This window comes from Alosa pseudoharengus, unplaced genomic scaffold, assembly GCF_046254945.1.
Source record: "Alosa pseudoharengus isolate Yale_2024_CS ecotype anadromous, Long Island Sound unplaced genomic scaffold, YU_APseudo_1.1 YU_APseudo_1.1_scf_8, whole genome shotgun sequence".
Lineage (NCBI taxonomy): Eukaryota > Metazoa > Chordata > Actinopteri > Clupeiformes > Clupeidae > Alosa > Alosa pseudoharengus.
The window spans coordinates 34277561-34290963 of record NW_027468870.1 but is presented as its reverse complement, the minus strand read 5'-3'; the positions used below and the strand labels follow the sequence as shown (position 1 = coordinate 34290963).

Here is a 13403-nt window from a genome sequence, read left to right as displayed (position 1 = left end):
GCAATTCAATTAAAAATATGCAATTAGGAAAACATTATCACTATAAAATATAATTATGGGTCACTTGTATATAAATGTCTAATAAGTGGAACTCATGGGAAATCACTTTTATATAAGCACTGAAGGCTCTGAAACCACACCATAAACCACGGCTCTCTGTTGATATCCTTCATTCCATTAGCCTTGCTTTAACGCAAAGCAAAATGCTCATCTGTTCAAATTCATTAACTCCACCAGTGGTGGTTCACTATAAACACTGTGCCTGGGGTAAAATGTCTCAGTGCACGTGCCGCATCCCTCGTCCTTCCGAGGCCTCTCCATTTGTTTTTACAATCCTGTCTTTGGTCATTATCTAAATTTGCTTAGTAATGGGATGGGTGTTGTTGTTTATTGGGTTCTTGTTTTTTTTTTCTTTTTTTTTTTTCAGAAGAGGAGTTGTGAGCCTGGTTGTGGTAGTCACGACTGAGCCAGGGGTAAAAACTCCCACCCCCCTTATAAATTCCGTGTTGGAGAAAGTATTGCAGTTTGTTTCATCATCATCATCACTACTAACATGGGGAGTGAGAGGGTGAAAAGGCTGCACTCTGAAGCAAAGAGTGAGAAAGAGAGCAAGTGAAAGGAATGAGAGGGTGAATCACACGGCCCCCTTCTTTCTTTCTTTTTTTGGTCTTGTCTTGCTAAAGAAAGGGGTCAGAAAATTCTCACATCTAAATAGCCCTTCTCAAGAGCAGCTTATTTACAGATGGTATTGGACAATCAAGTGAGATTCAGTCACTGGTAATTCCTACAACTGAGAACAAAATAAAGAAATAGTAACTAAGAAAAAAAGGGTAAAGCAATTAGTTAAAGTGACAAAATGACCAAATTTAATCATTATCATTATCAATTTCAATCATTTTATCATTATCGCATCAATTCTTTTGAATTAGAAAAATGGGAAATTGTATGATTTGATGGATAGATGGATCCTGTCATGTTGCCAGTGGAAAATCAAATTATCAACAACAAATGACGAGAACAAAAACAAATAACAAATTCAAAGCGCCTACTGTGGAAGGCCATGACTAACGGCCAAATGCTTCTGCTTTTCTCACCTATGTAATAGGAGAAGGTTCTCTTCAGCCGATCGAAGACAAACCAGCGCTTCTTCCAGGACTTGATCTTGCCGCCCATTTTAACAAGATGCCCCTTGCACATCTTTTCGCTCACGATGACATAAGGACAGGTGTCCACGCAGTGGCCAGACGACTCCACATGGGAGCGGAGGTCAAACTCCTCCTTTCTGATTGGCAGATACCGGGTCATCGGACGAGCCTGGAAAGAAAAAAATTGTTGATAACTGTCATTTGAAAAAAATACTTCAGTGCTTCCTACATTATACTAATTGAGATCAAATGAATTTCTATATAATTCTGTATATATTATATTATATGATTATATTATTATATTAACTTGTGATGAAACAAGTGTTACTGTATAAGTAGTTTAAAAATGTATGTTTCTGTTTCATGTACAGTATCTAGTAAGCGCTGGTGCAAAAACAGACCATATTTGGCTCTGCTCTGTCCATAAAAGCTCAGAATGTATGTTTTTCACCGCTGCCTCGACTCTTTAATTTTTTAAGACCTACTGGGGAAATATTAAAAATATATTCTTCACTGTGGATAATTCAAATGAGGTTTCTGATGGGCAAACAGCAGTGTCCTCCTGCTTTTTTATCTCCTCGTAGGCTGCCTCGCTGGACGCCTTTCTTTCATCTTTCAAGTTCTTTTTTTTTCTCTTTTTCTTCCCGCATTCCCTCACTCTCGCCATCCTTCCAAATCCACTCCCTCTCACATCTCTCTCCCAGCCAATTCTTTTTCCATCCTTGTTTTTGTGTTTTTCTATTCAGCATTTCATTTCTTTCACCTCGAGGGCGTCATGCATTTACTCGCTGTGCGTAACAAATGTTCGGCAATCTAAGAGTAGCAGAACCAAATTTGAAGAAAAGAGGCTTCCGACACAATAAAAGGTGCTAAGTTGTGATAGGGCGCGATATCATCTGTCGACTAAAACCTTGGCGCCGACTTTTTGTTCATTTCCCATTTCTAGTTTTTCGGTTCTGAACATGAATTCGTAACACTTACTATCAGTAAAACATAGGTAACGACTTCACAAGCAAAGACAGACCCAGACCAAAAGTTGAAAATGGAAAAAAAAAAAAAAAAAAAAAAAAGAATAACAACAAAAACACACAGACCGACTTCTGCAATTCTCATTTAAGATTCTGGGACATGCGCGTGTCCACAGGGGGCCCGAGACGAGCCGCTCCTCTTTAACCCACTGACCTGAGAGCAGTGTTTCTCCCTCAGCTTCACCTCCTCCTCGACCAGACGCTGCCTGTGCGCCGTCTCCTCCTGCAGCCTCCTCTCCACCTCCTCGCGCCTCCTGCGCTCCTCCTCGAGCATCTGGCGCCGAGCCTGCGCCTCCCTCTCCTGAGAGGCAGAGGAGGAGGCCACATCGGTGGCAGTCGGCAGAACATTAGCTAAACACACACTGGGCTAATTGGGTTCATCCACAAACAAATCTTTGCTCTTTGATTTCACACAGTGCAAGCAGAGATTTTGAAGCGGCTAAAGAGTGAATGAGTTAAAATATGTTGTTGTTATAGAAATCCTGACACCTAAAACAAGTTAAGATATTTTAAGTGACGTGTTATGGTGAAAGATTCTTTGTTGAGATGGCCACTTTTTTTTGTGTGTTAAAATATGTCTATAGAGATTCTGTCACTTGAAGGTGAAAGAAGTACCCTATAGAGGCCACTATGGAAGCCCACATGTGTGTGAATGAGTGACAGGCTTAGGCAGCGTGACAGCTGAGCAGAGTGACAGCTCTGTTCATGGCAGAGTTCCTCAGGTTCAAAGAGTCTAAGAGGAAATAATGCCCTCAAGGATATAAAACAAAAGAAAGACACAGACTCACACTCGCACTACAGATTAGATTATACAGTATATTAAAATCAGAAACATAGCCATGAAAGTTGATTACAGATTCCTCCATGGCAGATACGCAATGAACATTTATAACATGAGAAATGCAGTAAATCAGACTAAAATGCGTTGAAGACGGTTTCCCGTACATAGATAACACCTAGTCTCACACTAAAGGCTTTTTTCAATGGAGATTTCCATAGAAGCTGTCTTTTAGTCCAGGCCTAGGCTTAATCCCTGTAGGGGGATCGGGCCGCGCGCGCGCGTGTGTGTGTGTGTGTGGTTACGTACTCTGCTCTCCACCAGTCTGGCCTTCTCCTGCTGCGCCTCCTTCAGCATCTTCTCCATCTCCTCCAGCCTCAGGCCCGCCATGCCGATGCCACTGCGCAGGAACAACACACAAGTTAAACTCACTCACTCACACACACCACACACACACTCACTCATTCAATCTCTCTCTCTCTCTCTCTCTCTCTCACACACACACACACTCATACTGTGCACTTAGTGAGTGTGATATCATGTCCACCACAGTCACTTGGCCTTTAAAACAAGAGGTATCTCTCTCTATATATATCTCTCTCCCTCTCTCTATCTCTCCCTCTATCTCTCTCCTAGCTTGATGACTGTCAGAGCACCTCTAGTGACACGGTGGTTGCGGAATATATAATGTGACAATAGGGCATGTTGTGCATCTGGGCAGAATACAACTTTGAACAGGTGAGCTTTTTGTCTTTGGCTTGTAGAAGTTGTCATGGTAACAGGCAGGGTTGCCTGCTGTCATGAGGAAAAAGACAGACAAAAAAAAAAAAAAGAGCGGGAAGAAAAAAATTTAAGGGGAGGATCAAGCAAGGATGACCCGTTGTCAGGGGAACAGGGCAGAGCGGAATGTTCCCATGGAAACTGTCTCAAAGTTTCTCTGTCTCCTCTCACCTCTCCGGGGAACAGGCAGAGTTGTTGCCCGTGGAGACGCTGGTTTCCACACTGTCGGAGCTCTCCAGGCTGAGGGTGTCAAAAGCCTGCTCTCCGCCGGGAGGCGGGGCCTGGTGGTGGAGGATGGAGTGGTGCACCATGGCAGGGCCGCCGCTGTTGCCAAACGAGGGGAATGACATGTTGAGCTGAGATTGGGAGCCCTGCAGCACCCCCCAGTGGTTCTGCAGCTCCACTGCAGGTCTCTGCTTCAGCTCCCCCGGACGACCCCTCTGTTCATCCAACGACTGGCCTGTGATCACAGAGAGCGAGAGAGAGATAGACAGAGAGAAAGAGAGATACGAATGTTATACATGTCTTCAATACATCCAGATTACCACAGATACCTGACCACAGTACCTGAACAGTGAACAGTATCTGGAATCCACAGTAAATGTACTAACTACACTGAAATATTTCTTGGCTGAAAAAAAGCCTGTTTGCATTAGCTGGGTTTCCATTCAACATTTTCACACACATTTTGACCATTCAAATAAGAAATCCTGACACTTTATATTTGCATTTAATCTTCTAATGTGCATAAAAATGTCACTTGCTGGGGGGGTGGATTAACTCTCGATTTGCATAAATTATAATGTGATTAAAGTTGATGTATACAGTTTATTCACATATGTTTATTATTATTATTATTGTTATCATTACTATTGTTTTGTTTTTGTTTTGTTTGTTTGTTTGTCTGTAAAGCACTTTGTGCTTGAAAAGTGCTATATAAATAAATTGTATTATATTTATTTTATTATGTTCGCATTTGTTGCATTTCTACCAACATCTTACTGTAAACAGACAACCTTATGTTTTGATCCCACAGCTGATCTAAACTTTTCCCTCGATTAGGAGAATGTTAATTTGCGGAACACAGTGGACAGAAATACACGCAAATGCACATTTTCTTTAGCTGAACTTTCATGAATGTGCATAGAATGCAAATGAGCTAAATGGAGACCCAGCAATTAACTCTCATCACAGTCTCTTTCTGTAGTCATAATGAAGCAACGAGACACATGAGTCTCTTTGAGTGGTCAAGTCTCTGTAAAGAATCACCTTTGCCTTGCATGGCCAGCTGTCTCTTGGTCTCCAGGTCCAGATGGGTGAGGGAGAGCTCCGACAGCTCCTTGGAGAGGCTGGAGGAATGGCCGAGCATCTGTAGGAAGTCAGAGAAGAGACCAGATAGGTCAAATCATGACAAATGCACATCCAGCAGCCACAGGGGGCGCCGTGGAGCACAGGGAGTGGTATCAAAGAGAAAACAATATGGACATTCATGGACTGGACTGGACATTCAAGATGATGGAGTGCTTCACCTTTGTTGGCGTCTCCCTCCCCGGCAGGGCAGCCCTGGACTGCGGAGGAGTGGCCGTCCCATTGGTGTTCCCCCGTGTGAGGGTCATCTGTCCCCCCTCTCCGTCAATCTTGCCGCGGTACACCTGTGAAGGGAACTACCATCAGTCCAGTCCTTTGGACACATCCCAACCGAGAGACACCTTCGCCATTAATCCACGTCAACCTCTTCAGCCTACTGACCGCAGATATTTCAGCGGGGACAACCAAAATGGCCTCCTCGCTTATCAAATTAAAAAAGTCATTCGTCCAGAGGTGGGAGTGGACAGAGCAACAGAAAAAAACAAAAAAAAACAAGCAGTTGAGCGACAAGCAGTGTGAAGAAAGCTGCGTGTTCACATGGCGTGTTTACCTGCATGGGTCGGCGACCGGAGTGCGACTTAGCCGGTAGAGGGGGAGGGCATGGCTGGCTGGGCTCCCCAGCAGACATTAAGTCCTGGTACCAGTGCTCTAAATCAAGCCTGGGGGCATGAGGCCGGCTCAGCTCAGGCTGGCTCTTTACAGGAGCAGAGTAGCCAGGCAAAGCAGAGAGGAGGAAAGGATGAGAGGAGGGAGAGAAAGGAACAGTGGAGCAGAGAGAAGAATAAAAGGAGGAAAAGAAGTTATTGGAAGAGTTGAAGTGATATCAGCCATTTCTCAAGCAAATATTACCAGATGTATCCAGTTCATTAACACAAGATTAAAGGCCTAGTAAATGAACACCATACTCACTGTAATATCTAAACAAACCTAATGCACACACACACCATGCACATACACAACACTGATACAGTTAAAGCATAATGAATAAATTATGAGTAAAACAAAACGAGATAAAAAGAGCTAAAACGAAACAAGGAAAACAGGTGCATGCAGTTTTACAGTAATCGAGGCCAACTGGTCTCAACTTCATCGACCTGATGCCTCCTCAGAGTCTAACCAAAGACTACTACGGACGCTCGATGGACATCCGACAGTCATGCATGGAGGACATCACACGTCAGCACTACTACCATGCTAGAGCGAAAGGTATTCACCTCGGACGCAAGAGAGCGGGACGAGCCATACAGCGACCTGTAGCTGGTGGGAGGGGGCTCAGGGACTAACTGTTGGAATGACTGGATGGGAGACGTGGGGGAGGGATCCACCTTGGGCATCCCGTAGAGCTTGTTTAACTGACCGACAGTAATGTACTGATCCCCAACGAAACAGGCCAGCAAGAGCAGACATAAGGGATGGATAGATGAGGAGGGCCGGAGCAAGAGAAGCAGGTGGGGAGGAGAGAAGGAGCATTGGTCAAGGGGAAAGTGACCACACTGTAGGTCCAGTCAATAAAGCATTTACAGTAATGAAGCAGGATCAGACAAGGAATAAGTGTATCCAACAGATGAAAATGCATGAAAAAGATAGATAGATAGATAGATAGATAAAGAGATAGATAGACAGATAGATAGATTGAGAGATAGAGAGAGAGAAGATGAAGTGAGGGAATCAGCTGACAGAGAAAAGCACAGAGAGAGAGAGCAAGTACCTCGCGAGGGGAGTCTGGAATTAGAGGGAGATCAGAGGAGTAGCTGAGGGGTGCAGAGGAGGTAGTGTGGGTCTGGACACAGCTGGCCCCATACATCTTATAGACATCAGAAAGCCTCAGATACTCCTGAGCATCCAAATCACATGGACATGGACACACACACACACACACAAGGAAGAGAGGAAATTAAAGGCCACTCTCTCAACCCCAAAAGACACACTCACACACATATGCATAGATGTGCAACAAATAGATTAGGCATCTTCATTTAACACTATATTGTAATTATTAATATTAATACTTTCTACGGTGTTCTTTTATGACCACAACGTCCAAGACTCAGTTTTCAGTGCAATGGCAAAGCATGAACACAACACACATGTGAGCACTCACAACATCAAAGTGATACCAATGTGAAAAACACAGCACAGGAACTAGCAGGACAAAAAACCCCATTGCAAATGCCCTGAGGAGAATTTAAATGGAGAGCAAAAACAAACACACACACACACACACACACACACACACACACACACACACACACACACTCAGACGCATCAAGATGATGACTTTGCCAGACAAATCAAGTAGCAGTATGTGCATGCATGCAGCTCGCAATCCTGCCCAAAAGGCTTCTGGCCAAAACAAACATAACAAATCTTTTGCTACGTTGCAACTGGAACAAAAGAAAAGCTTTGTAAAACCACAACAGAAGTGCAACTCCACTGCTTTTACCACAACAGACACAACACCATACACCATGCTGTGATGTTTTTGATGAGACAACCTCGCAGTTCACACTGATCAAACACCATGCTTCGCTTTGGGAACTTCAGGCCTTTAAAAACTGATCCGGGATCAATTCATTCAATCCAAAAGTTTTCCCCACACAACTCCAAAGCCTGGTCTGAGATCAGCTGTTAAGGGCCCACGAGCAGTGGCAAGTGAGAGTGTTTACCTCCTGGGGCCTGAGAGGATTTATGTGAGGGGAAAGGCTCTGACAGTAGGACGCAGGAGGGTGGCCGAGGGGCTGCGGCTGGGGAAAGACCTCTTCTACGAGGTCAGGCTCGCTGATATGAAGCACTTCCTGTGTCAAAAGTGCGTTTTAAAAAGTCAGACACGTCAGTGTTATGCGCTTTGCCCTTTGTTGGATAGCCACCAGTGTACACACACACACACACACACACACACACACACACACACACACACACACACACACACACACACACACACAGGCGGAGGACCATAAATACACAGAGGTGGTGGAAGAATGGGAACAGGTGGTGTTGATAAAAAGAGTCTCACCTCCTTCATGGTGCTGGAGGGCTTTGGGAAAGTTCTCCCTCCGGTCAGGTCATGATAGCGCTTCTCTATGCTCGACAGCTGCTCTCTCTCCTGCAAACACGCACAAAACAAAACGTAATAAGCACTTACAGAAGTAGATTGCTTGTAGATTGTATTACTATGTTATGTATTACTATGTCTAAAACACAATGGAAATCTTGGGGATAAACCAGGGGATCTTTCCGTGACCCTGGAGAGGGAGACTGACAGATGGGTTGATGAGTGTTGGAAAGATTCGTCGGTTTTATGTGCGGCTGGAACCAACCTTCTGGAGCATCTGCAGCGCCAGCGTTCGGTCCTTGGCCATCCTCTCGCATTCCTGCGCAGCCTGCAGGCCCAGCTGGTTGGCCTGCATCTCCAGTGCAGCCATCCTCTCCTGACACACACACATACACACACACACACACACACACACACACACACACACACACACACACAAACACACACACACACACGGGAGACGCAGCCTCAGATACCACATACACATTTACTCAAACTTTCCTTTAACACTGGCTTGATGACTTCTGGGTGATATTAGAGCTGTTGTGGAATAATAGTGGTATGGAGAGGCCATGGGAGTCCTGTCTACAGCATGGAGCTGGCGCTGTCTTCTAGAATGTTCTGTTCTGTTTGGCTCGTGGGCTGGCTCGTGCGCTCACCTTCCTCTTGGCCACGCTGTGGTGGTAGTCGGCCTTCTCCTGCAGCAGCTGGCGGCTGACCGTCTCCTTCTCCTCCTCCAGGCCGCTCTCGCGCTCCAGCTGACGGAACTCCAGGTCCTCGAATCGCTTGGACCCCGACTCCAGAGCCTCCGCTTTCTGAGCACGCGCCAGGGCCAAAGCACCGCACAGCAGTGGACGGATGGACAGACAGACAGACAGACACACACAGACAGACATACAGACCAACAGGCAGGCACACAGACACAAACAGGTTCACAGACAAAAAAATTACAAATGTACAACACATCAAAACGTTTTAGAGCCCCTTAAATTATTTCAGATTCAGGAAACTTCCAGAAGGGGGGAAATAAGGATTAGCTTGTATTAATGGGTTAGTGAGCTGTTATATTGTTATTTTAATAGATGTAACAAATGGGATTTCAAAAAGAAAGAAATAGTTTTTTGTAAAAAACAACAGAAAAGACCATAAAGTGCCACACTGACACACACCAAGCTCATGCAAAGAGCACAGACAACAATCCCTATTAGCTCCCAGAGGCCACAGCAGCACCCCAAAGCATTCATAAGTCCACTAATTGACATATGATACACGCTAATACTCCATTCTAAGAAAAGATTCAACAGGCAGAGAGACAGAGAGACTACGAGGAAGGCTATAAAGGAACTAGGACATAGCAGAGGTTTTGTTTTTTCACAACCAAACTACGATGCAAGTCATTTAGTTTTTTACACAAAGTTTTAATCCCGGAAGACGGAAGAATTCCTGAGGTTCTGACGGTTTTCGGAAGCAGTTCTTTTTTGCTATTTTGGTTTTTGTGTGTGTGTCTATTTTGTGTGTGTGTGTGTGTGTGTGTGTGTGTGTGTGTGTGTGTGTGTGTGTGTGTGTGTGTGTGTGTGTGTATGTATGCGTGTGTGTGTGTATGTGTGTGTGTGTGTTTAAAGCATCTCTAAGCACAATGTACGCAGTAGGGCTGGTGACTGGTGAGGACTGAAGACCGACTGACCCTTGTCAGCTGTTCCTGTAACTGCTCCCTCAGGGACTCTGGGCACTTATCAAGCTGGCTCTTCAGCTCATTGTACCCAGCCCGCAGCCTCTCCAGGATGTCCCGCTCGGCCGACACATTAGCCCTCCCCTACAAAAAATGCACACACACGCACGCACACACACACACACACACACGTGCATACACCATACACAAACAGGAACAACGTACAGTCCCAGGGTAGGAACGAGGGGGAGGGGTGCACACACACACACACAAACACACACAACACACACTGCTCAAATCCAAGCCATGCGGACGTTTCCGTGTTACGTGTATTAGTAAAGCTCAATTGTGGGGAGGATAGTCAGATATTTGTGTCCGCTAAATGAAGACATTGTAGGTCTAAAATGGTGAGAAACATAGAAAACATTCACAGAGTGCAATCATCTAAAAAAACTAAACTACGCTGTGATTTAACCAGAATATAAAGTGAACCAGAATAAGTGGATAATATACACTACAATAGGATAACATTTTTTCTCAAATCATGCCAGTATGAAGATTTGACACCAATGCCAACTAAAAAAAAGGCACTAAAGTCATCAGAAACAGAGTCATAAACACCAAGCTCAAGTGACTTCAAATCTTATCACCAGCAGTTCCCTGTAGCAAACGCAGTTCCCAGTGTGAACAGTCTTTCTAATGAGTGAGTTAGCAGCGTGAGTGTTAGAAGTAGGAAAGCAGATTAAAGGCTGAAATAAAACAACAGAAAAATACTAAAGAGAACAAAGCATAACAAAGCATAACTGGACCAACCGATGGCGAAAGAGTGAGGAGACAAGAGGAGTGGACAGTGTGACAGTGAGCGGTACCTTGTCTTTCTCCCTCTGGGTGGCGCTGTCTAGTTCACTGAGCTTGTACTGCAGCTGGTTAATGATCTCAAACTCCGCCTCCACCTGATCAAGCTCCGCCCTCCGCTCACCCTGTAGCAGGGCCCGCTCCATTTCAGCCTAGTGCAACACCACAGGAAAAAACAATGTGTACTATAAACATATTCTGCCATTATAATAACAGGAATGCAGACTTATTTACCAGATTATCTAGTTTGCAGGCAGCCAACACATGCCAAGTACATTGGCAAAAAGCACCTTAGTCTTAGAATGTATAGTGCATAACTTCAATGTGAATTGATATATTAGTCGGGTATGATTGGCCAAACTCACCTCCTGCCTGGACTCTTGAAGTTGTTGCTCCAGCTCAGTCACGCGAGCCTTGAGCTCGTCCACTCGGGCCAGAATGCGGACGCGCTCCTCCTCCAGATAGGGCAGCTCCTGCTGAGAGGCCACACCTGTCCGACCAGAGTCCTCGTGCTGTGAGGAGACCAGCGGGGGAGAGGTGTTAAGTTGGTCAGTAGTACTAGACCAGCTGCAGAACAGTTAGAATAATATAATGTTTGCTTGTGTCAAAGTGAGTGAGAAAATGTGTGTGTGGGTACATGGATGTGTCTGTGTGTGTGTGTGAGTAAAAGAACGAGGGTGAGTGTGTGAGTAAAAGAACGAGGGTGTGTGTGTGTGTGTGTGTGTGTGTGTCCGTATGTGCCCTCTCTTACATCCTGGTGCTGGCTCTCGGTGCTGCTGCACTCCTCGGTGAGGTTCTCCTCGTCACTCTCCCTCTGCCTCTGGCCCCGCCCCTGCTGGGAGGCCCCGCCTGCAGGGTCAGCTCCGGGGCGCTGGACGGCCCCCTCCTCCATCCCAGGGAAGAGGCCCGTCTTGCCCACCTCGCCGGCTGGACAGGGGCCGTCGCCCTTGTTGTATTCCGCACACAAACTCAGGATCGTCTCTAACCTCTGTCTCTCCTGATCACACACACACACACACACACACAAACACACACACACATCACAAAGTGATTGAGACAATCTGTGTCAGTTATATGACAAACAATGCAACAATGTAAGGTGTTTGTAGTATACAGCATCCTAACTATTTCTCATCCAAATAGTAGGAGACGTGAGTGAGATAAACATGAGGCCTCTGTGGTCCAGTCTGAATGGGTGGAGAGGCCCAGTGAGCTCTGTGGTCCGGTCTGAATGGGTGGAGAGGCCCAGTGAGCTCTGTGGTCCAGTCTGAATGGGTGGAGAGGCCCAGTGAGCTGCCATGCTGGCACAGAGGGTTCAGGTACTGCAATGCGGCCCGCGTGCCCGTGTGGCACTCTCAGCTGGCCGCAATCTGACACCCGGAGAGCCGACAAAATAAGCATGCGTGCGTGCGTGCCCCATTCAACCCACCAGGGTCACGGAGCCACATCTGACGAGCACAAGCCAACTCTATTGCCATAGACTCACCAAAACACACACACACACACATGCAGACATACAAGTGAGACACTCCCACGCATACCCCAGTTCAAACACATATGAAAGACACCCAGTCTATAGCAGCAGCTGCTGGAAGCCTTTCCCTCTCACGAGCCCCCCCCCCCCCAGCCCAATATTCTCCATAGACCCCTCCTGATTTTACAACCCACCCACCCATCCACTGACCCCTACTGACCTCTCACCTCCTCTCTCCAAATGTTCCTGCCATTCAGGCCCTCATGGGACGTGAAGACAGGCCGAAATTGCTGAGTATCAGCACCGTTCCCGACTGTCCCACTCTCTCTCTCTCTCTCTCTCTCTCTCTCTCTCTCTGTCTCTCTCTCTCTAGTCTGCACACACAGCTCTGGGGCCCCTTGCAGCAAAACTCTGCGGGAACTTAGGTGCCATCCAAACGGACGGGGCTTGTCATACGCGCACAGCTGACAATTACCGAGCCAGAGCGTCCAAGTCAAATGACGGCAGCTTATCATTGCATGATGCCGACCAAAATAACACGGCCTTGTGGTGTAGCCGTACGGGAGGAACAGTGGTGCGTTGATGGGGTACATGAGACTGGACGAATGGAGCGCGGTAAATAAAGTACATGAGACTGGACGAACGGAGCGCAGTAAATAAAGTAAGTCAAAGGGATCAGCTGGCTATTTACACGTGTATAATTAACCACCAGACGTGCTCCCAGCTCCTCTGATTAGGTCAGATCAACTGAACAACGTTTTAATATTCAAACAGCATGGACAGACAACTCTATCTCAGCAAGCAGGCAGAATACATGGCTCTGTACAGTGGCTGTCCAGGGTGCTTTGGTGTCATAGGGCATTGATGGTGTGATACCCTTACATCTTCCGCGCAGTCAGAATGAAGAGGGAACAAATGTGGTTTTCAACTAAACTGATTTCAAAACTAAGGTAAGGCAAATTACGTCAACTCTCAGGTGAAAGCAGTATTAGGCTACTAAGCTACTCAGACAACAGGCAGGTGACAAAACAAATTCTACAGCCACAGCCTTGTTCCACAGCCTTGCACAAATAAAGTTTCACTGAATTTGTCTCTCAGCTATTCTGTTCAAGATTTTCTGTACACAAAAGTACATACCCACTCAATGTCCTGACCAGCTCTTGATGACAGCTGAAGACTTTGCCATGAAAGGATCCTTAATGGCACAATCTGGGGCAATTTCCTCTTTTGGAGCCCTCACACGGAATTACATGA

At 46.0% G+C, this 13403-nt stretch overlaps 2 protein-coding genes across 8 annotated transcripts in view; one reads left to right on the top strand and one right to left on the bottom strand.

Moving 5' to 3' along the window:
- The window catches only part of stk36 (serine/threonine kinase 36 (fused homolog, Drosophila)), a 29590-nt gene extending 28397 nt beyond the window's left edge, over positions 1–1193 (top strand). The window contains exon 21 of the mRNA XM_076274204.1: positions 1106–1193. The gene's annotated coding sequence lies outside the window, so the exon portion shown is untranslated. The remainder of the gene's footprint in view (positions 1–1105) is intronic.
- The window catches only part of phldb1a (pleckstrin homology-like domain, family B, member 1a), a 44103-nt gene that overhangs the window by 2202 nt on the left and 28498 nt on the right, over positions 1–13403 (bottom strand). For 4 of the 7 annotated variants that reach the window (XM_076274198.1, XM_076274199.1, XM_076274197.1 and 1 more), the window contains 14 exons: positions 11427–11672; positions 11041–11187; positions 10690–10827; positions 9836–9964; positions 8811–8966; positions 8417–8527; positions 8113–8202; positions 5650–5793; positions 5261–5383; positions 5001–5100; positions 3903–4191; positions 3261–3351; positions 2328–2474; positions 1095–1314 (listed from right to left, as the gene is read on the bottom strand). In XM_076274198.1, the coding sequence (XP_076130313.1) occupies positions 1095–1314; positions 2328–2474; positions 3261–3351; positions 3903–4191; positions 5001–5100; positions 5261–5383; positions 5650–5793; positions 8113–8202; positions 8417–8527; positions 8811–8966; positions 9836–9964; positions 10690–10827; positions 11041–11187; positions 11427–11672 (2131 nt within the window). The remainder of the gene's footprint in view (positions 1–1094; positions 1315–2327; positions 2475–3260; positions 3352–3902; positions 4192–5000; positions 5101–5260; positions 5384–5649; positions 5794–8112; positions 8203–8416; positions 8528–8810; positions 8967–9835; positions 9965–10689; positions 10828–11040; positions 11188–11426; positions 11673–13403) is intronic. The other 3 variants (XM_076274201.1, XM_076274200.1, XM_076274202.1) reach the window with 3 other exon arrangements.